Genomic DNA, 24,669 nt, shown 5'->3' on the forward strand with positions numbered 1-24,669 from the left:
TCATATTTGATATATGATACACTACCTCATACAGCAAAATTTTAAACCCTGATCCTCTTGTATGTTTTTGCTCAAGATGAGCAAATTATGAGTAATATGTTACACAAAAACGTTGCACAAATTAAAACTCATCTACAAAATGACCTTTAATTTCTTTTTTAATTGCCAGAAGATTCAATGAACGCTCCAGTTTTCTAGAAAAAATTTGAATGTTCTGGCAAATTTTTCATTGTTAATGCTTTACAGGGCAAGGAAATCTGATGTGTATATCGTGTGATATTAAATGTTCAAATCTATGAAAACAAAAGAAGAAGTGGTGATGCATGACTGTCCTGCCAAGTTCCTCTCAAAAACAAAACTTTATCCTACAGCAATGATAATGTCTATGTGTTGCTTACCTTGGTGCTCTACTGGAACTGGCAAACTTGACAGTAGCATAATGGATTTTGTTTTCCTCTTCTTCTTCTTTCTTGTGCTTCTGGGCCTGAGCTGGGTTGATGTTGGAATAGAGAGGATCTGTCTGCTTCTTAGAAAACTGAATGCTGGCATACTGAAGGCTGCACTTCTGCTCTACTGGTTGCTTCTGTAGACACGACACATTTGTGATTCTCAGTACAACTGTGAGCCTAAGCCTGATGCAGTTCTCATGAATCATCAGTCAGTTTTCTGTAACTGTAGCCTTTCAGCTTTAGTCTGCGAAATGTGAAACCACCTTTTGTACATGTATTGATCTTCCTGACCTGTGCACTTGTGCCTGGGCTCTCTGTAGGCTCAGGGAGCTTTCTTGGGATCTGCTTTTTCCTAGTTGGAGGAAGAAATAAAGGTTTAGATTGCTTAAACTAACTGAAAAGCTTTAAGTAAAATAATTAAAATGATATGGTACTCACCATATCGATAATAAAATCCACATGAGTATGACAACAAGAAGAATGCCAATCACTGTTCCAGCAATGATTTTCCACATTTCTGAGTAAGGGGGATAACATGAAAACTCTGTTACATACACTGTTATATATTATGTTTCCAACTTCTGGCACCATAGAATAACAAAGTGTTACTGCCCTTCAGACTAAGTGTAAAGCCAAGTTTCACCTTGTATAACTCATGAATACGTGTACTTTTACAACACTCAATGGAAGAACTGTTTCCTTCCAAAGTAGCTACCTAATGATAGATCAAATACATATACATATTTTCAGAACTTAGCTGGAAATCCTACACCTTTGCCCACCTACTTTTCTCCAAACCCTCTCCTCTTTCAGCTTCAGTGTGGGGATTCAAACTGGATTCAGACTGCAACAGCAATGATCAAGTCTGTCATGGTCCTGCGTCTGTGACCCAGGGTTTTGAGTTTTGGGAATGTTTAGCCAGTTTTTTTTTATCTTTATATTATAGTTCTGTATTTGATATGTATTATCATTCAGGCTTTTATTATTATATGGCTAAGTTCATGTTCCAGGTTTTGGTTCTTTATTGTCATTCCGTTATGCACAGTGTTTGTATTTTATGGTCTTAGGTCTGTACGTTACTGTTATCATGCCTCCCTGTGTTCCATTTAACAAGTTCAGTCTTTCCTGTCTTTATTCACTGGTCCCTGTGTCAAGTCTACGTATCCGAGTCTCAGTGTTCCTGTTTTATTCTAGTCTCCTGCCAGAAAAAAACTTGACCCCTGTTTCAATCCAGGGGCTCAATGTTGACATTGTGGATTATACATAAATAACACATAGACAATATACTGGACTGGGCTAAAAACACTACTGCACTTTACAGGAACGGTCAGGGTCGTCTCTATTTTTTGAGGCGGCTGAGGTCCTTCAACATCTGTCAAACAATGCTCAGGATGTTCTACTAGTCTGTTGTTGCCACTGCTATCCTCTATGCCTGCTATGCATGCTGGGGGAGCAGATTGAGAGTTGCTGATGCTAACAGACTCAATATATGGATCCACAAGGGGATGGAGCTTGTGGGGATGTTGTGGGGATGGAGCTGGACTGTCTTAAGGTGGTGTCAGAGAGGCGAATGTTCTCCAAGATAAACACAATGTTAGTAATAATAATAATAATAATAATTCCTCCCACTCACTCCATGACATGCTGGCTAGCCACAGGAGCACGTTCAGTGAGAGACTGAGATTACCAAAAAACACCACTGAATGACACAGGAAATCATTCCTGCCTGTGGCCATGTCCCTGTACAACTCCTCCACCTAACACACTGTATACACTGCAATAGCTACACCCTTTTTGCACATGCTCTTCTTTCTTATTCAGATATTTATTAGTAAGTGACTTATGTGTATGTGTCCCACAGGTCTGGCCCGGATCTGGTATCAAGCTCGCACTGCTGGCTGACTTCTGGCATGATAAGATGTATGTCATCCAGATATGAGCCAGGGCTGGCATAGATGGCACTGTCTGTGTGATGGCATGCCACATCTGGCTCGATATAGCTCACATACTGCAAAGAATGACGGCTCTTTGGTGGCCCAGATCAGGTTTGCCAGAGGTAATCCACACACATGGGCCAGCACAGGACCACCACTGTGTCTGCAACTGGCCTTGTGCTCGCCCATGAGTGGGACACCGCTGGCAAACCAGATCTGGGCCACCAAAGGGCCGTCATTCTTTGTGGTATCTGGGCCATATGTAAGCACATTGTGTGGGCCAGATCGGCACCATACCAATTTTGCTATGTCGGATATATATGTATATATTGTGCTGTTTCTTATTTCTTGTATTGCCTTTTTGTTACTGTTTTTACTGGAGCACTGTAACCCACATAGTTTTCCCTAGGGATCAATAGAGTATTCTGATTCTCATTTTGAAACTTGTGTCAAAAAAGTTCACTGAACTTGGTATGTACAGAATGTTTTCCTTCATTGTGTGGTTGTGTGCATGAACCTAGCACAGTAGGATTTATTTCTAATGGTCACACGAATGTACGTCACAGCACGCTGCTGTGAAAGTTCAACTGGTATGCACAATTACGTCTCACTTCCAAGAATGCCGTGCTATAATGGGAAACTGAATTTGCACAGCACAAGCAATAGAAATAAGAGCGTTTCAGACCGCAGCAATCGGCATGCAGCGTCCTATGTGAAAGGGCCTTAAAGCTGTCTTTAAAATACGATGGAGGCTCTGTGGTAGTTTGGGGTGGCTTTTCAGCCAGTGTTGTTCAGGATTTTGTCACAGTATTTGGAATTATGAATGCAGACAAGTGTACTCTGATCCACCATGCAATACCATCTGTAAAGCATCTGATTGGCAACAACTTGATTTTCAGTAAGTAAAAGGGCGTACCAGTGCCATTCCCACTTAACCGTACAGCAGCCAAGAGAAAGGTCAAGCTATGATGTCCTCTGTTGTTCTGGACTTTACACTGGTAAGCCCCACTGTGTGCAGGACTAAACTTGTCAATGGTGAAGGTTTGTCCATGTGCCTTTGGTGAGTCTTCTTTCTCCTTGTACCAGGTGTAATTAGCTGCTGGGTTAGCATCACTGCTACATGTCAGAGTCACTGAACTGCCTTCAGCTATCTCTCCAGACGGAGTCACTGACACAGAGGGAAGTTTTGGAGCATCTGGGAAATTATAAAGATTATTCATTTATATTAGCATGCAAAGTATAGAGAAGCCTTTGGACAATGAAGAATACTTACACTGAACATTTATAAAGACATATGATGAGTTGATCTGTCCATACTGATTCTCTGATTTGCAGAAGTAGTTTCCTCTGTCCTCAGAGCTGATGGAGGTGAAATGATGACTGCCCTCTGGTCCTAGAGGCAGTGCTTTATTCTCCTTGTACCAGGTGTAATTAGCTGCTGGGTTAGCATCACTGCTACAGGTCAGAGTGACTGAACTGCCCTCCGCTATCTGAGCAGAGGGACTCACTGACACAAAGGGAAGCTTTGGAGCATCTGGAGGACAGTTTATAAAGCCTTTTATTACACTAACAAATATAGCAAGGCAAATATTTGCTTAGTGTGTGTAACTCATGAAAGCAAATGATGACCCTTAAGCCATGAATCATGTTACAGAATAATGTTCTATTACTTTGTCATAAAGGACAACATATTATTTCTACAAATCCACTGATGTTGTTTTGCCCAATAACTAAATAAACTGAGACTGAGTGTGCCACTTTAATTTGAGGGTAAATTGAAATTGTGGAAATCCTGTACTTTACTGTTTCCACAGTATTTACTTAAAATTGATTCCAGCACACTAAATACTCTCCTGCTACATTTATTCCTGCATAGATTTGTGTAAAATGAGGGCCTGGTGTGTTAGTTAAATAGTTGTTTTGTAACATTTTTTTCCTACCTTTGTGCAGATCAAGCAATAAAGAGGATTTAAGAATATTATTAAACTAAAACCATAGTCTAATTTCATGAATTTCCCTATGTGTCTACAGTGAATTAACACAAAAAGAAACTTTGGAGCATCTGAGTGATAACATTTCAAGACACTTCATGATCTCTCAGTAATTACATATTCAGATTATCTAGGGTTAGAGGTAGTGCTAGGGCACAGTTTATCACTAATGATGATTTAGGTATCATAGGGTTAAATTGCACTTTTCTACTTACACTGGACATTTATAAACACACGTGAAGAGTTGATCTGTCCATACTGATTCTCTGACTTGCAGGAGTAGTTTCCTCTGTTCTCAGAGCTGATCGAGGTGAAATGATGAACGCCCACTCGTGGCCAAGTCAGGAATAGCTCCTCCTTGTACCAGGTGTAGTTAGCTGCTGGGTTAGCATCACTGCTACAGGTCAGAGTGACTGAACTGCCCTCCACTATCTCAGCAGAGGGACTCACTGACACAGAGGGAAGCTTTGGAGCATCTGGAGGAAATATGCTAACATATGTTAACTGTAAATTAGGTCCTACTTGTTGTAGAACTTGATTGTTCTATGTAAAGCACCATATACAATCTTTAAACTTCTGCTTATTTCCTGTACAAGAAGAGCATCAGAAATTAGCTATAAAGAGAGGACTGTGTTAGGGTCACATAACATTAATTAACTAGGTGAGCCAGGATTGGCTGATCCTGGTTAGGCTGTGGTTGGTTAGTTAACTATGATCATAGAAATCTTTTTTTTTCATTCATCGGGAAACAGATTTCTTACAAAGGCTATTAGAAAAAAGCAAATGGAAGAATAATATAAAATCATATCTGAATAAGATTAAGAGAAGCTGGTCAGGATAATAACATTTCAAATTCAGTCATTCTTTAGGGTGTAATCTATTCGTCTAGTTCATAATTGTTCAGGGGAGGTGTTCATACAGAGAAGAGTCCATAGACATCTGTCTTCTAAACTGTGGTTCTAAAAAGTGACATATGTGAATTATGCTGTCCTTAATGAAGCAGTGCCTCTATAAATATTGTGAGACAGGATATGCTAGATGATCGTGCTGACCTGTAATGCTCTTTTTACTTAGTTGGAGTCAAGGCATTCACGACAACTGGCTCCACCAGTTTAGTCACTGAATAAACCTACTCCCAGGCAGGTTTGTCCTTATGTAAGCGGGAGGGGGGAGTTCTTGGCAAATTGTCAACAATTTGATTTGGCTGAAACTTAAATCCACTGACAGAGTGAGTTGAATTGCTCATTATGGAGCAATAATATTATTTAGGTTAGAGTCATGTGTAAAGTCTTGTGTAAAGTATGCACTGTTTTTTGGTAACTTACAAGAAGAAGGCTCCAAATATCAGCAGTTTCACTCACATTTTACATTTATACGAAGATGTTTGGATTTCCTGATTCCCAGCTCATTTTCTGCTGTGCAGTTATAAACTCCAGAGTCAGATGGCCGGATGGACGGGAGGCTGAGCTGTTTTGTAGTGGACAGGGGTGTTTGCCCACCTTCCTTGTACCAGGTGTAATTAGCAGCTGGGTTAGCATCACTGCTACAAATCAGAATCACTGAAATGTTCTCCACTATCTCACCAGATGGACTCACTGTCACAGAGGGAAGCTTTGGAGCATCTGGAGGAACAATAATCATTTGTTTAATAGATAGAAATAAGTATATTCACAAAAAGCCGAATGCTTACATAAAATTAGAAAAAAAAATCAAGCTGGGGGAAGTTCCTCTTAAAAAACTCCACCCTTTGTGTTAGAGTTTGTCAGTTACACTGCACTTACACAGTGAAGCCGAGCAGTAATCTTCTTGTCCTTTCAAAGCACAGCAGATGCTGTCATTAAACCGAAGGCTGGTTATGTGAGGATTTTCTTCTGTGACCTTCTCTCCATTCTTGAGCCAGACATAAGAAACATCCCCGGTGCAGCTGCTCTTACACTTCAGCTCCGCCTTGGTACAGGACTCATTTACTCTTATTTTGGTCACCTCCACCTGCAGAGCTGGACAAGTGAAAAAAGTCCCAAAATAACACTGGTGTTCATAAAGAAATAAAAACAAAAGATTCACTCATTGTAAATGACTCATTGGCTACGACAAGGGCGTAACCCATCCAGGACTACCTAGGAATGTCCACACAAGGTGGCCCTAGAGTAGGTGGCTACTAGGTTAGCCTCAGGATGACAGTCTACACTCAGCCTTCGATCAAGTAATAAAAATTGATGATCAGGTGGTGTACCCTGAATCTGACATTCCCGTATTTTGTATTGATTATATTGGCAGATTGTATTGAGAGAGTGGCGACACTCTCATGCAGGACAACCACACACAGTTGCTGGTGCATAAAAGCCACCAGGAAATGATTTTCCAGGTGGCTCAATATAACCCAATGGCTGGTGACATGCGTTTTGACAAAACTCTGGAGCAAATAATGTCCCGAATTTATCGTCCGGGCATTCAGGGGAGATGTGTGCCAGTGGTGGGTACCCTGTCTGTCAGCAGGTCATCAAGCGACTTTGTGCCCTTTACCTTTAATGCAGATCCCTGGGCGCATCGTTCATGTCTTGCACAATCACAGTTTGTAGGTGTTATAATAATAACACACAAACTGTATGAATTACTTGGCATTAAATCTTTCGGGACTAGCGTCTATCACCCTCATATTGATGGGCTGGTGGAGCAGCTGAATAACACCATGATTCGCAGTTTCATCGCTGGTTAGACCCTATGTTGTTTGCTGTGTGGGAGATGCTCCAAGCCTTCACTGGATTTTCTCCACTTGAGCTACTGTTTGGCAGAATTTTGTAGGGGGTGTTGGACCTGATTAAAGAAAACTGGAGAGAACATCTGAGCCTGGCGAAAGATGAGATTCTATATTTTCTGGACCTAAGAGCAAAGCTGCACACGTTGGGGAGGTTGTCATGAGAAAGAGATGAGTTGGGGCCGTAGGTGCCAAATTCCACCATTCTCGCATTGTGATAACCATCACAGACAGGCCAGAGAGAGGATGTTGCTGCATTGCAACAGCTGTTGGCAGATGTGTTCTCCCCCCTGCCAGCTTTACAAATCTTAAAGAGGGCCATTTTGAAACCGAGCCTGGCATGATGGTGCATTTACAGCCCTACAGGTTACCTAAGCAGAAAGAAATGGCTGAAATGCTGAAACAGAACAGAAGAGTCGCACAGCTTGTGGTTTATACCTTTAGTTCTTTTTTAAAGAAAGATTGGTATATATGGTTCTGTGTTGACTAATGCAAAGTGAATGAGGTGTCATGGTTTGATGATTACCCCATGCCTTTTCCACTCCGTACAGTTTGCACCAATTTGTTGCACTTCAATTCATCTTGGTCAGGGGCCCCCCCACCTTGCGATGCCTCAAAAACTGGGTGCTGTGGCTGCAAGCTTCATGTGCTGTCACCTATTTGGATACTGTTATTATCCACAGTGACACTTGGGTGGAGCATGTGCAGTGAGCTGCTGTGATCCTGGAGTGCCTGGACCCACAAATTTCCCAAAGATGTGTGTGGTTGTACGAAGGGAGGTATGGTATCTGGAATACCACTTGGGAGGTGGGCAGGTGCATCCATAGATGGACAAAACTGCAGCAATTGCATCCTGCCCGTGCCCCAAGACCAAAAAGGAGGTTAGGCAGTTCCTGGGGCAAGCTGGAGACTCCCGCCACAGCTTACCAGCTCCTTGACTGACCTCACCTGGAAGGTTGTACCAGATCTGGTCCAGTGGACGCAGGTTAACAAGGCTTTCTGTGGGGAACCCCTACTTCACACACCTAGATGTTCCTGTGTTTTTTTATTCTGCAGACTGATGACTTGGACATGGAGCTGTTTTGCCCCAATTGTTAAGGGGGGGGGGGGGGGGGGGGGGGGGACCGCCCAGTTGTGTAAATCAGGAAACTGTGAGAGTGGAAGGCCAGGTACAGCACCATAGAGAAGGAGATCCTAGCCATCTGATGGGTGGTCAGCTCTCTTCGCTATTACCTCCTTGGCTGCTCCCTCTGTTTGGCTCACACTCCACTGCAGTGGATGTGGTTGGTGGCTCTGCTGCAGGGGAGGGGTGGAGCAGCGGGTTCAGGATATTGTTTCAGGGAATGCTGATTATTGCAGCTGGTAAGCATCATCTAATCATGCCTTCCCTACTTCAATAGAGGCAGAAGCCAACATTGGAATGTGCGAGCAAACTAAAAATAAAATAAGTCAAACTAAACATCTGGGTTGTGCCTGGTCCTTGTGGTCTACACATTGTAAACATAAATATGCTACCTTTTGCAGAAAAAGAAAAAGGGAAAAAAGATCTTTAGATAATTTTACCAGTGACAGACAAAGTGATTCCAGGTATACCAGTATATTTTCCATCAGATTTGTCTGTTATGAAACGGAACCTGTATTCACGGGAATCTGTCCATTTCAAGTCTGCCATTTTCATAGTGCATCTCTCCTTAGTACAGTTGTACTGAATCCGATCTTTGTAATCTGAGTTGACTTTGAGGTTCTTGTTGTTTTGAAAACACCAGAATTCTTCTGTAACAGTATACCCTGCAGGATATGTGTAGGTGCATTTCATTTCCACTGTTGATCCATTGGAGGCACATATCTTATCTGCAGCGTATGTCACTCCCCAGTTAGCCTTATTCTGCACCACTGTAACACAAATCAGAAAAATAACACCAGAGAACAGGATTTAATATTTTGCCAGGTAATGTTTGAGGGACTGGAAACGCAAGCCATGAATTTACCTTTAATCCAGTATGTGTTGTTATTCTGTATAACAACATTAATGAAGTGTACTCTTTGAATTTGAGTTGTATTGGTGGGCACTTTTCCAGCAACCAGCTTATCTAACAACTCTGACTTTGTTAACCTATCATAAAATAAGGTTTACAGATGAACACAGATTGCTGTTTACGGAAAAACAATGCCAAAGAAAGAGATATGTACATATGCACAGTGAGGAACATAAGTATTTGAACACTCTGTGATTTTGCAAGTTCTCCCACTTAGAAAGTGCAATACAAATAAATGCTGTAAAAATCATACAATGTGATTTCCTGAATTGTTTTTTAAAAGGTGTCTCTCAAAGTAGGAATGCACCTACAATATGAATTTCAGACCACTCCATGATTTCTAAGTGGGAGAACTTGCAAAATCACAGGGTGTTCAAATACTTATGTTCTCACTGTAGTAGACTGCAAATTAAGAAATTAAGAATTTTGGATTAATGTAGATTAATCCAAAATTCCAGGAACAACCAGGGAACTGAACCACAGACGATTGAGCCGGAGAAATTCAAATGCTGAGAGAAACACAGAACAGGCACATACAGATTTGGAGGACACACAGCTACAAGTGTTCTTTTAACAATCAGACAGGGGAAAATGAGACAATAACATACAGTATAGTACATTTTGTCTGCTGGAGACAACAGACAAAACGAGAAATGGCCATGTCTCATGACATTAAACTCAATCAAAAAAACAACCATTATAAAACAGGAAGTGTGACACAAAAGAACAGGGGAAAAGGATTAACGTGACACAAAGGGAAGATAGGTGTTAGGATGCCTGGGTCGTTGACCCAGGGGTTTTGAGTTTATTATATTATTTATACTTTCTAGTCTTTGGTTTCTTTGAGTTCTGTCTTATGGTTTATGTCTCTGTCTTCTCTAGCTGCTCTGTCTCCCCTGTCAGCTGTATCCCCTTGTCTAGTTCGCGTCTCTGTGTGTCCTTAGTGGCTATATCCCCGTGTCCAGTCAGTGTTTGTGTCTGCCCTGGTCCCACGTCTCTGTTCCCTCTGTTGCAGTGCGTGCGAGTCTGTGTCTTTGTTCAGTCTGTGTTATGTGTTTCCTGTTTTACTTTGAAAGTCCATGTCTGATGTTAATGTGTCTGGTTTTGCTTCCCCTTGTCTCGTTAGGCCTGATTTGCCCCAGCTGTGTTTCCCTCCTGTTACCCATTCCCTGATTGCTCCCTCTGTGTATTTAAGCCCTGTGTTTCTCTGTGTCCGTGTTGCGATCTACCGTTTTCCTAGCTGTGTGTTCTGTCATTCCTCCAGTTTAAGTTTGTTTTGAGTCTTTTCAGTTATGTTATATTTTGAGTACCAAATTAAAGCCTTTTTGAGTTCATGACTGTCTCCGGAGTCTGCACCTTGGGTCCTATTCCTGTCTGCACACAGCCACATCTAACAATAGGAGGATTTGAGACCTGCACTATAATGTGTGTGTGTAATGGTATTTTCCAACGGTTCTGAGATGGATTCTCAGAAATTTAGAACAGTTGCATTTTTTGGTTTGTGGAAACACGCCGTGTTCCTCCACCATATTTGGTTACACTCGCCAGGAAAAATGTTTCCCTTCTGACTAATGCTGATTTACATATGTGGCTAGAGAACAGCCACACATGTTGTATGCCAAAGGTGGAGGAGAAGGGGCATTGTAGACATTCATGTGCTCAAATTGGTGCCTAGAGTTGATATTGTCTCAGTTACTTAAGCATACAAACCTCCCTTCTCTGGATGCCTGAGAAGGGCAATTTGAATGCCTAAGAGGGAGTAAAACAAAAACAGCTGGTAGCAAGTTACTTTACATCATGCCAGCTAATCTTAGGTTTCACTGTCCAGTTTGATCACATTGTCACATCGTATGAGAGTTTAGTCACTTTTAGTCACTCCATTTATGCATTGCGTTCAGTCAGAAGTGATTTTCTCTCACTCATTGACTCGTATCGGACTCCTTTCATAAAAGGCACTGCAAGTTTTATAGTTTCACAGCATCTTCCAGATCTGGTCCAACATCAGTAGAACAGAAGTAAAACTGTATTTTTAATCTGTACTGACACTGTTGTGTATGTCTGACATGCTAAGACACACGCAGAGCAGAGCAGGCTCTATTCACAAATTGGGGGGTTTGTGCATAAAAAAAGAAGTATATTAAAAATAAGTGTTATGCCATATTACACCTGAATTATACCTGAATGGCGGTGGGGTAACAATAACAGCAACAACTCAGAAACCCGACTCAAGGATGATGTAAAATGGAGGATTTTAAATAAAATGTTAAATACAAAAAGACCATTGGAAAGGAAATAATAAACCAGACCAAGAATTAATATAAAACAAAAAAAGAACACAACTTGAATATACTGTAACATAACAACACTTGACAAAAACATAATAGTGAACAAAAAACTCAAGAGTTCAAGATCAACAAAGCATGCCACAAAGTAATAACAGAAAGCCAAAAGCTTATTATCAGACAGTTTTTATTATAATCAGTTCTGTGTACTTTGTTTTTACTTTACATAAGGCTACAGATAACATTCTGCAAAAGTCCATAAAAAACTAATAGTGTTTGCTAAGTGTCATGTAACGGTTTACCTATTAGGTAAAGGACAACCTGAATGTACTTTCAGCATTTGCTTTGCAATGAGGCCCAAATGAAATTAAAAATTATTAGGTCCAATTCTATGCAGCAGAATAACTAAACCCAGATCTTTCAGGTTCATAAAACGTGTATCCTCACATATTGTAAGGACTAAAACAAAGAAGTAGAGATACTTGAGCATTTTTAGAGTATGAAAAGCATCATGTAGTCCTACTCTCTTCTTTTTTTTCAGGAAGAACATCCCAATTTTATATATAATGATGAGTAAGAAAAAGTATAGGCGAGAGGGAAGCCAGTATATAGAAAATTATCATTATAACACCTACAAACGGAATTGTATATTGTACAGAAAAGAAGTATTAAATTAGAAAAATCTAATTTTTGCTTTCAGTATTTTTCAGGGATTTGAAATTGGGTGTTAAAAATAAGCCTAGTAAATAGGCAGTTTCTATTTTATGACAATTGTTCATTAAAATATATACAGAAAGATGGAAACTGAAAGGTACCATCAGCAGACCACTGGTCACTAGTTTTAAAGCTGTTGTTACTGTATTTTAATATGACCCAGCAGCATCATAACATATGGATGGAGTCACATATACCATCTTTCAACATAATTGTCTGACATGGGAAACAACAATAAAACTAATATATATATAAATATGTAAACATTACCTTGAACAGAGAAAAAAAGGGCAAAAAGAAGATGGGCGACTGCTGCTGCTGAAGCCATTGCTGCTCCTCTTGCCTCTCTGTCTGTTATGACAGTAACACTCCAGCAGATGAGTAAAGTGCATGAGAATAAAACAGTCACATAATAACAGGAACAGAGGCTGCTGTGCTCATGAAAAGCATAATTTGCTTTTTAACAACCGTACAACAGCTTATAAAAGCAGCTTCCCTAACGTCCTTCCTTTTCAAAATAGTGATACACAGTTCTCTCTTTTGCATTTCAAGCAAGAATGTCTGCTGTGTGATTCAGGGCAGCAGCGCTTTTTTGCTTTTCCAAATTTAAAGGTTAGCTACAAAGAGAAGGAAGAAAGAAACAACATCAAAAACTTACTGTGGTCAAGTCTGAGTTAACTGACAAACTCATCAGCCACACATTCCTTGTTGTAATAGACTGTGACCTCTAAATAAAAACAGCTTTTAAGTTAAACTTTATTCACTGGCTTGCTTTTACTCAAACGTTTAAAATGTCATATCCCAAACAGGGTTCAGTAACCTTTAAGTGGCACTGCAGAATTCACTGCAGATATTGTTTCTGTCTTTATTTTTTGTTTTTAATATTGACCATAAAAGGTTTTAGATGGGAGAATTTTTTTTAATTCAAAATAAATTATTGATTTAAAAAAAATAAATACATATTTTTTTTATTATTTTTTTTAATAAAAACAATTTAAGGCCCTTTAAGGCCAGAGGCCTGGGAGCTTGAGGGTCGTGTGCATTATCTTAGCTGTTCCTAGGACTGCACTCTTCTGCACAGAAATCTCCAATGTTGTTCCTGGGATTTGCTGGAGCCACTCGCCTAGCTTGGGAGTCGCCGCACCTGGTGCTCCGATTATCACTGGGACCACCGTTACCTTCACCCTCCACATCTTCTTGATATTTCTCTGAGCTCTTGGTATTTCTCCAGCTTCTCATGTTCCTTCTTCCTCATGTTCCTGTCATTTGGTATTGCTACATCTATCAGTATGGCCGTCTTCTCCTGCTTGACCACCACCACCACTGTGTCCAGTTGGTTAGCCACCACCATTTATCTCTGGAAGTCCCACATGATCGTTCAGTCATTCTCCACCACCCTAGAAGGGCTGCAGGGAGCTGGATTGTCTCAGGGGCATCTTTACACAGTCTGCACCTGGGGTCTTGAGTATTGTGATAGACCCCAGCCTCTATAGATCTTGGGCTCAGAGCTTGTTCCTGTGCTGCCAGGATTAGTGCCTCTGTGCTGTCTTTAAGTCCAGCTTTGTCCAGCCACCAGTAGGACATCTGGATGTCAGCCACCTCCACTATCTGCCAGTGGTACATACCGTGTAGGGGCCTGTCCTTCCATGATGGTTCCTCCTCTGCCTTGGGTTTCTGTTGCCTGAAGTATTCACTGAGCACGTGGTTGGTTGGGGCCATCTTCCTGATGTATTCATGGATGTTCATTGCCTCATCCTGGACTGTTTTTAGTGACACTCAATAGTGTCAGTAAAAATTCTTCCTTCTCCTTAGCATGCAGTCTCAGGATGCTGGACTTAGGTTAGGAGCTTCCTTTTTTTTTTCATTTCATTTCATTTCATTAAAACTCTTTTGATCCCGAAGGCTGTTAAGGCTGCTGGCATTCCAGAGCCATCTTACCATTACAACCACAAATATATTACACAAACATAACAGGCTCCTAAAGGGAGATCAGTTTGAGAACAAAAAAAAAAAAAACCCACCTCATCACATACACATGATTATCACATTTCACAACATAAAAAGACATAAGCACGTTGGAGGTGTTTGGAAGGGGGAGGGGTGGGATGACTGTATATTGGTGTGTGTGTGCATATGTGTGTCCATATGTGTGTATCCTGTATCCAACTCGTGAGACAGTCTCCTTTTGCCCAGTTAAGCAAAAGTCAGCAATCCCTAAGCCAACACCGGTGGCCTTGTGGAAGTAGAAGATATAGGGCAGAGAGTCTACACAGTCTTGTAGTCTGGGAGAGTATTTGTCCCAGTTTTAGCCTTCGAGCTTCTGGCTGGTGAAGGAAGGCCAAATGAACATAGTGACTGATTGATTTATCGATAGAGAGAGTGTCTGTCACTGGTCCCAATTCTAGAACTGTGAGCTTCTCCATGATTGAGTCCATATTGCATTCAACAATCACAGTCTGATTGCTCGTGGCTCTACCCACCGTCAATCATGCCGGGCAGCCTTGTGGGATTTTGAGCAGCTGTAACCGCTTTGTCGATAAGCCAGGGCTGTGCCAGTTCCAATCAGCAGGAACGCTGTTATCAAGGTTCTGAAAAATTTTCTTCAATGTCCTCCATTGAGAGCGTTACTAGGCACGTGAGATGCCACTTGTTCCAGCGAAAGATGGTCGTGTATCTGGCAGCCAATGTTCCTGCAGGACGATCAGGCTCCTCCACACCCAGATTTCTCAGGTGTCAAGAAGCGTTTAGAGACCAGTTGATCAAATCCATAATTCCTTGATTTTTAAAGAACAAGGCAAAGAGAGTCTATGACAGTTAGACGAAACGAGACAAAGACAATACAAGCCAAGCAGGAAGATAAGGGAGGGAGAGGAGACAGGAGAAAATGCAACCATCTCTGCCGTAAGCCAAGAGAAGTATGTCAGTCTTGATGCCAGTTGCTCTATCGCTGCCTTTGGCCAGGTTATTATACCAGCAGGGTACCTGATCACGGGAAGGGTGTAGGTGTTAACAGCCCAGAATTTTCTTGCCGTTCAGCTGACTCCTCATGACTTGCCTGACGATCTGTAGATACTTGGTAGTTGCAGCTTTCCTAGTGGCCTCTTCATGGTTCAACGATACTCGTATCGATATTGAACCGTTCGATACAGTGCTTTTGGTTCGGTACGCATATGTATTGAACAAAACAAAATCTTTAATTTATTTTATCAACTTTTCTTCTGACAATGCTGTCTGTGTTGAGAGCTCAGTGCATCTGCGTTCGACTGCTCCGCCTAGGCTGCACTGTCGAGCGCAGATCCACTGAGCGCAGCACAAACTAGCAAGACAGAAGCTAAGCTCGTTGCAACATGGCAAATTGAACCTCCCCCACCCTCATTCAGATCTGGCCTTTGAAACTATTTTGGTCTTCATGTGACGTATGACCCTGAAGGTAAGCGCGTCATGGACAAAATGAAAAACAGTATGTTGGATGTGCCACGCAATGCTCAATTACATGGATGGGAACTACTGCGTTAGCACAGTTTGCTCGTTAACGTGTTGGCCGTCCAGCCCCACGCATGGAGCTCGTTAACGGAGATTTGCCGTGTTGTGGCGTTAACGTCATTTTAACAAGATTAACGCTGACAGCACTAGTGGGAACACAACGACTATGACTGCACATTTACGTCGACATCATCCTAGTGCAAAGACAAGTGGAAGCAGACAAAAACAACAAGCACGCATGCTACAAACTTTACCCGAGTCATTTAGACAGCCATTAGCACATGATTCTCCTTATGGGGACCTGATATGTTTAATATGCTGCTGAGAATATAGCCCAGAAGAAGCGTATAGTATAGCTTTTATTTTGGAAAGAGCCATTTCTCTGTAATAAACTCTCTTTTCCAAAGATGAGTGATTTCTCGATCAGATAGATTTATTTTTTTATTACTTTGTTGTTTCAGCAACATTAAATTTAAAAACTGTACTTTTGAGTTAAAATATATATTTATAATTTTAATAAATGACAAATTAAAAGAGCATGAACATTTTTTTGTATCAAAAAAATACCAAACCGTGACACCAAATTATCGAACCAAACCGTGAATTTTGTGTATCGTTGCACCCCTAATATATATCTATATATCTATATATCTATATATATATATGCTCTGATATGATTTCATTCTAAATTTGCTCACTAGTGTTTGAGCCTGACGTGCTCTCCGTGAGGTTTAATTATTGTCACATTTGTGTTAAAATATTGTGTGTAAGCTGATATATTTTTCTCAACTGTGCAGGACAGTTGAGTTTGGCTTTTTATTCTTGTCTGCGGTCTATTAGTTGCAAGACTGACACACTTTGTAGAGTTATATTGGAATGTGAGAAAGGGAATGGAATGTCAATGAGGAGAGATGGTTAGGATGAACTGAACACTATTTATTCATGAACTGAATTCCTTCAAGCAATCTGGTGACTGGACTCTGATGGCCGGTCAAGGCTGAACAGATTCCCAGCGGTGACAGGAATTAGGCAGGACCCTCCAGAGTCTAGAGGCTGGTGGTGGTGATGAAGATGCAGGCTTGACTGGAGCTCTGAGTAACATGGGAGAGGCAGAGATGGGGCGGAGGTGGGTTGCACGAAGGAGTCTGCAAGGGAGAATGACAGATTAGCAGTGAGATTTTAAGAAACGTGGAGTGGATGGTAATTGGCTTGAAGAAAGCAACCAGAGAGATACTTTGACTAGACCTGTGATGTCAGCAATGAGCTTGACAGTGTGGGAAAGTGGAAGGAATGAAAAATGGAAACTAACAACCAAGCACTCTGGAGGCGGACAGATATGTGTTTACAGATGTCATCTAAGCTTATTTTACCATAAGTTCTATTTTACGTCTTAGAACTTAAAAGCTATTCCACACAAGGTTTTCCAGAAAGCTTCCGGAAACTTTTTACAGAAAGTGAAGCAGCAGCATTTACTTTAAAGCAAGTAATATTTCCTGTCACCTGTTCACTGGTATCCAGTTCCTCTCTAGGCTCAGGCTGCTGCTGCTTTGAGGATCTGTTTTTTCTAGTTGGGATAATGATTAAGTGTTAAAGAAATTACAAACTTAGCGAAATGACAATACAATAAATGGCACATAAGTTCCACTCACATGATCCATAGGATGACCGAGTATAAGAGTATAAGACCCAGAAGAATAGCAGGGACTATGACAGCTGTTAATTTCCATGCTCCTAAAAAAGTGATCAAGTGAATTAGGGTGGCACTTTTAAATACTAATAACTAAGCCTGAACTAAAATGAACCATAACCAAACTCAACCAAATGAATAGAATACACAACTACAGGATCAGATATGAGACAAATCAGATTTAACTTACTTGATACAACAGTCAGCTGTAAGGTGGAGTAATGATGCCCTCTGGTGTTCTGTGCAACACAGTAATAACTCCCGCTGTGTTCAGGTCTGAAGTCAGTGATGGTAAAGTTCTGTCCAGAAGTTTTAGGTGACTCTTCATCCTCCTTGTACCAGGTGTAATTAGCTGCTGGGTTAGCATCACTGCTACAGGTCAGAGTGACTGAACTGCCCTCCACTATCTCAGCAGAGGGACTCACTGACACAGAGGGAAGCTTTGGAGCATCTGGAGGAGAACACAGAGCGGACCTGTACTTTTAACAATACAGTTTCAACCCACTTTTTCCACACACAATGCATGACAATAATATTGGGAGCTGATTGTGATTGTTAAGTAAACAGGAAAGCTGATGTTGTTCAGGTCATTAGTTCTGTTTCGCTTTGTCTTTCAAATTTTTTTGTAAGCTGTACAAAGTTGCCTCTTGCTTCAGTAACTGCTGTTATGCTGTTTACTCATATATTAAAATATATTATTTTAAAATATGAATATTAAAATATTAAAATATTAAAATTACGAGAAAGTGTTACACTCCGTCCTTTGCACTAAGTGGTCACAAAAGCTTTATTTTATTAAGAATTTCTTCCCTGGAAGGCTGTATTTTGCTACCTGTTTGTCTACCTGTCTTGATTTATCAGTATGTAAATCACCAATTCCATCTGACTTTTTCATATTATAAAATAACTAAAATTACATTAAAATAGAATCACTTTTAAAATGAATTCAGTAATTTGACATCATTTTATTGCTTACTCCCGTGATATGTTGCTCACACAGAAACTCCCTTTTGATCATGTAGTGGAGTAAGCAACAAAGCTGATGGAAGACCAAGTAAAGCAAATGTTAACATAATTTAAAGCACCAAGTGAAAGTTTTCTACCCTGCTTTCTAAATCTGGGACTCTCCAACATTTTGACCTTAGAACTGAAGAAGCCTCTTGGATGAGGGGTGAAACGTCTTCAAGCAACTTAAAGAAGTCCAGATGCTTTTCTTTCCAAGCTCCTTAGACTACGATGACCTGGATGACTGAGAACCTTCACAGAAATAAGCCTGTTTCACTCACATGTCACATTAATGGAGATGTTGTATGTTGGCGATGAGACCCCCAGCTTGTTCTCAGCTGTACAGTAATATTCCCCAGAGTCAGAGGACTGGATGGAGCTGAAGATGAGCTGTGGTTCTTTAATGAGAGGGGTTTGATTGTTCGTCTTATACCAGGTGTATTTAGCTGCTGGGTTAGCATCACTGCTACAAGTCAGAGTTACTGAATTGCCCTCCAGTATCTCACCAGATGGACTCACTGACATAGAGAGAGGCCTTGGAGCATCTGGTAGAGAAAGAACATAGATTATATGCATGTTATTAGTTTCTGCAAAGGTTTATTATTGATTATTGATCAAATCAAACAAATCTGTGAACCTAATGGTTACACTAGTGTACACTAGTGTTTTTCAAGCTGTTTTATGTGTAAACAGAGAGCTAATATGATAATTTAGTTTAAAGTTGCTTAATATTTAAGGTTGTGGCTTGTGTCTATAAAAAAAATGAATGGGGTCTGCCTTGATATAATACAATAATACAAATCTCTGTATGAGACTTGTACACAGCTATCAAGCAAACCATTGATTGGGTAATGTCATCTATCATCTGCCATTCTTAAGCGCTTATCTAACCACTGGAGATGGTCCCAATTCAAACTGGGTAAGAGAACATCATCATCAGAGAGGGAGTACAGCTGTACAGCCCTCACATGCACCCATACCTTCAATTTAGAATTGCCTGTTAACGCAACAAGTGTGTCATTGTACTCTGGGAAAACATGTAAACTCTGCAGGAAGGTCCAAGCTGGGCAAAGGTGCGAACCCAGAACCTCCCTGCAGTGTCTAACAGAACAGAACATAAACTATCTTAGTCACTGAACTGCTACCTCGCCACAACACAGAATCATCCCAGACAAATGTATGATCATAAATTGAAGTCAGTGATGATAATGATATTAAAATGTTATTAAAATGTTATATTAAAATAAATTTACTTTATTTAGGTCAGCTGCTGAACTGTAATTATAAAGCAGTTTGAGCTGCAAACTGATAATATTGGCAAATTCATAATGAGATAAAATATTGACAATAACTAGCTGAATGTTGCTTTTAAACACTGTCTGACTTACATGCCACATGGATAGAGATGTATTTAGGCGTGGAAGTATTCACTTTGTTTACAGCTTGGCAGTAATATTCTCCAGAATCAGTGGGCTGTATGGAGATAAAGGAGAGCTGTGGTTCTACAACGAGAGGTGTTTGGCTATTCTCCTTGTACCAGGTGTAGTTAGCTGCTGGGTTAGCATCACTGCTACAGGTCAGATTCACTGAATTGCCCTCCTGGATTTCACCAGAGGGACTGAACAACACAGAGAGAGACTTTGGAGCATCTGAGGGAGAAAAAAAGAGAGGTTAGTATTAGTTCCTGCAAAGACTGAGTTATTCACTAAATCAACTCCATGACTGCTCAACAAGCTGCTCAGTGAGGAGATTTGGATGGTTATGCATAAAGGTGAGTGAAGAACTTACATATCACAACAATAAAGATGGATTCAGATGTCGTCCTCCCCAGGTGGTTCTCAGCTGCACAGACATACTCTCCAGAGTCAAAGGACTGGATGGAGGTGATGGAGAGCTGCCGTTCATTAATGAGAGGTGTCTGATCACCATCCTTGTACCAGAAGTGGTTAGCTATTGGTTTAGCATCACTGCTACAAGTGAGAGTTACTGAGCTCCCCTCACTGATTTCATTAGAAGGACTCACTGATACTGAGACAAACTTTGGGGGATCTGAGAGAAAGAAAATGATTCAATTTGTTAGTATTTCAGGGAAATAATGAGGAAGTAATGCTCTCAGTGAGAGAGATTTCTGGACCATCTGATGTATAAATTAGTTTCACTCACATTTCACATGAATAGAGATGGTGTCAGATGTCGCCCCCACGCTGTTGTAAGCTCTGCAGCGATACTGTCCAGACTCTGATCGCTGGATTGAGGTGAAGACAAGCTGTGTGTCTACACTTTGAGGTTTATTGTTATTCCCCTTATACCAGGTGTATTTAGCTGCTGGGTTAGCATCACTGCTACAAGTCAGAGTTACTGAATTGCCCTCCACTATCTCACCAGAGGGAGTCACTGACACATTAACAGGTTTTGGAGCATCTGAAGGAGAAGATATGAGGATGAATCAACTTCACGGTGTTTGAATCTAAATCTGTTCCTCATGCAAAAACTTTCAGGTCAACAAATGTGATTTCTGTGATGCAGATATATTCCACTGTGGATTTCAAATATGATGGCAATTAAAGGGAAATCTTATAACACGCAAAGATACATTTGTGTTGTATTGAATGCAGTATGTTGCATAACTATGACTAAAAGCTCTGTAGTTTGTTTTGTGTATGCTCAGTTTGGCAGTGAAAACATTGCTGCCTCTATGTGTTTTGCGTAGATCACTAATGACAGATCATGCCAGAAACAGAAACAAGAAAACCGATGTGAGCAAAAAGCAAAATGAGCTGGTTCCTTTTTTTTTAATTCTTATGGTAAATGTTTTGTTGCTTTCATAAAGCATAGAGACATTTGACCAGAAACCCTTCAGTAACTGAATCATTCAGATGAAATATTAATGGGTTGTACAGTAGGTTTACACAGCAATCGCCTTTCAATGAATTGAATGTTTAATATTTGATGATAGAAAAACAACTCAGGAGAGATGGAATAAAGTAAACGGGTTCAAGCAAACTGTTATTAAAGTTGATTTACTCACATTTCACGTTAATAAAGATGGACTGAGATGCACTCCTCCCCAGCTCATTCTCAGCTGTGCAGTAATATTCTCCAGAGTCAGAGGGCTGGATAGACGAAAAGTCGAGGACCGTTCCTTCACTGATACGTGTTTGGATGTTTCCCTTGTACCAGCTGTAATTAGCTGCTGGGTTAGCATTAAAGCCACAGTTTAGAGACACTGAAGTTCCTTCCTCTGCTTCAGCAGAAGGATTCACTAACACATAGTAAAGCTTTGGAGAAACTGGAGGATAGGAGAAAGTTTAAAAAGAGGGCTTTAAACATAAGGTGGTCTTTTTTTATTTTAAATCTTGACATGTTTTGTATGATTTTAGGATTTTTATAGTGACACTGTGGAGTAAACTCACACACTGCAGCAGAGCGATAACCCTCATGTCCTTTAACAGCACAGGAATAGCTGCTGTCATCACCTCCAACAGAGACTCGCAGAGATGTTTCTTCCTCTATTTTCTGTCCATTTTTGTACCAAACATATGATGGAGGATCAATTACATCACAGCTGCTGTGACACTGCAGCTCTGTGTGGCTTAACAATCTTCTCACCTTCACCTGTAAATCTGGATTTGTAAGGAAGAAACAAATAATCCTCATTTTAAACTAAACCACCAAACAAAACAGTAGAATTTTCAATGAAAATCTTACCTGTGACAGTCAAAGTGACTCCAGGTGAACCAGTATAACTTCCATCAGGCTGATTTGTTACGAATCTGAACTTGTACTCATCAGAGTCTCTCTCTCTCAGGTCTGTGATCCTCAGAGTGCAGTCGTTCTCATGAAAGCGGTACTCCGCTCGGCGCGAGTATGGCGCGTATGTTTTCAGATCCAACGGTTCATCCTTGTTTTTTATAAACCAAAGTCTTTTTTGAACTGCAGTATTCATATTGTGTCTTGTAGAAGGGTAACTGTAGCTGCAGCCTATGTCCACTGTTGATTTTTTCAAGGCGCAGATGTGAGTGGAAGTGTAAGTCACTGACCAACCATTCTGACCCAGTACCGCTGTAACACAGAGCACATCAGACACTACAGACACAATCACAGTGACATTAATAATGGAAACGTTTGTACGAAGTGTCTTTAAAATGAAATGCAAGTCATTGAGACAAAGCTTTCTCTATATGAAAGTTAATATTTTATTATGCACTTTGACTGCCATGTTATTATTTATGTTCAACACTTTAATAATTAAGTTTTATATTGATGTACACACAACTGTGTGCTTTTCTGTAGTTTTGTATATATTTATAATTGTTTGTTATTTCTCCCTGCTGTCTTACTATTTATATTTTATTCATGCACAGTTGCCATGACAATAAAGGACTATTCTATTTTATTCTGTTCTATTCTAACAAAGAAAAGGTGTTGACTAAGAAAGGCATCTGTAATTTTAACCTAAATTCAGATTTAATGTGCATCTTAATTATTGTTAGTGTGTTAAAATGCTCGTGTTTCAAACAGTTTACTGTGCAATGAGACTGATGATAAGTTTCATAGTAAACTTTATAAAATGCAGAACAGAAGTGCTGCTGCGTTTGCAGATCTCTGAGAGCTGCTTTACTAGAAACCAAAAGGAGAATAGAAATTGAAGAAATTGAAGTGAAGATGTTTGGTTCCTGTTTTGTTTTAGTATAGAGACACCGTAACTAAATACTTCAAATATACTACTATCAGACCCACTTAGAGTTATTTCAAACAGCAATGCAGTTTTTATGCAGTCATACACAACAGAGACATGTCGAGATAAAAACATCCTGAGATGCTGATGGTGGGAACATTTTAATAATCTGTGGAAATGTCATGATAAACACACTATAACTTTTAATATCATATTATAACTTTAAAACAAATGTCACTCTTTTAGCTTCCTTCATTGTAAAAGTTAGTTATTCAGTACCCGATGCAGTGAGAAGCAGTACAAATACAAATTCAATCCTTGCTGCTGCAGTTGCACTCATGGCTGCTCCTCTCTTCTGTCTGCGTGACAGAAAATTATATCAGCAAAGAGTTTAAATATTGTATTTTCCAGTCTGCAAAAACACAATAAAAATAAAGATATAAAATAGTAACTTCTACTTACCATAGAAAAAGATGTTGTCTTTAAAAATCATGTCCCTGTTGGGAAGCACAAGACCGAAAAGTAAAACTGTCACACTTCCTTCTTTTTCATGTGATTTTTTCAGCATGAAGCATGAATAAGGATGAAGCCATTACATCTGGGACTGAATGCTGTTGTTTTCAAAACCACATACAGCCCTCTAAATGTGTTATATTAAAGCCTGAGGGACTAATTTTGTGGTGTTTTAATACCAAAAGTAGCACAAGAAGTATGGGGGTGTGCTCATGCATCTAATGGCTAGCTTAATCACATGTGCTCCACCCCCTTGTGTCATAGGTCGAATGTAATCATTGAGACACGCCTCCGGTCCCTCTGTTCCCCCACCTTTTTCCAACAGTGTCAGCACCATTTTTAATTTTTTGATTCGCATCATACTGTTTATGAAGAAGAAAGATAACTGTGGAGGAGCACTAAAGGTGTAGGTGCTAAAGCTGATAAATCCATCCATTTTCCTCTAGTTATCTGAGGTCGGCATGTGGGGTCAGCAGCCTCAGCAGAGAAACCCAGGCCTCCTTCTCCCCAGACACCTCCTCCAGCTTATCAGCCGGAGGCCACCACCTGATGAAGCCAGCAGTAACACATATCTACACAAAGCAGAGATGAGATTCTGAGGTTCCACCACTTTCTACACCTGTAAACTCTGCTCATAAAAATGATGAACAAAGGGCCACAATGGCACTACTAACCAAAGGTGTTTTTGTTATTAATTGGGGGAAATGGCAAGATAAAAATATGGTCACAGCGGCAGTTCATCGATGGAGTTGCTGGTACCTGGCTTTTTAAAATTTCTGATGCTATTATTTTAATAAAAGTTTGCAGTCACCTAGGATTTGTTCAAATTTTACTTTTTTTAAATTTTGATATAAATTATTCAATTATTAGAGGTGTGCAAACACTCTAAAGAGAGGAAAGAAGAAGACAGAGAAACAACAAAATAACAGTAAACACAAAGGCAAGCAAAGAGCCACAGAAATGCATGAGAAGGGAAAGTGAGGATGAATGAGGGATGGTCACTGTGTCAGATTAGAGCAACAACAGCATGACCCCTGAAATGCACCAGGTCTGTGGTGTATTCTCATGTCCGAGATATTGCAACCCCCGCACTATTTTTTCAGTTAAAGAAGACCAGAAGTGTTTCATAGTCAAGGTGTATA

The 24,669-nt window shown here is 40.3% G+C and overlaps 1 protein-coding gene across 1 annotated transcript; it reads right to left on the reverse strand.

The window, feature by feature from the left end:
- Positions 1 to 394: 394 nt before the first annotated feature.
- Positions 395 to 23,676, reverse strand: LOC146667459 (hemicentin-1-like). The gene is made up of 20 exons (XM_085408330.1): positions 23,477 to 23,676; positions 23,294 to 23,373; positions 22,045 to 22,398; positions 21,750 to 21,959; positions 21,365 to 21,625; positions 20,500 to 20,757; positions 20,125 to 20,385; positions 19,725 to 19,985; positions 18,618 to 18,881; positions 17,522 to 17,782; positions 17,294 to 17,375; positions 17,145 to 17,208; positions 16,693 to 16,789; positions 6,156 to 6,371; positions 5,736 to 5,996; positions 4,590 to 4,850; positions 3,300 to 3,578; positions 888 to 966; positions 741 to 801; positions 395 to 583 (listed from the first exon to the last, which is right to left on the reverse strand). Exons 2-20 carry the CDS (start codon positions 23,352 to 23,354, stop codon positions 395 to 397), a joined length of 3,780 nt encoding a protein of 1,259 aa, XP_085264456.1. The 5' UTR covers positions 23,355 to 23,373; positions 23,477 to 23,676.
- Positions 23,677 to 24,669: the final 993 nt, after the last annotated feature.

The sequence above is a fragment of the Rhamphochromis longiceps genome, linkage group LG6 (assembly GCF_057381845.1).
Source record: "Rhamphochromis longiceps isolate RC_006_pf linkage group LG6, R_longiceps_female_GT1.1, whole genome shotgun sequence".
Lineage (NCBI taxonomy): Eukaryota > Metazoa > Chordata > Actinopteri > Cichliformes > Cichlidae > Rhamphochromis > Rhamphochromis longiceps.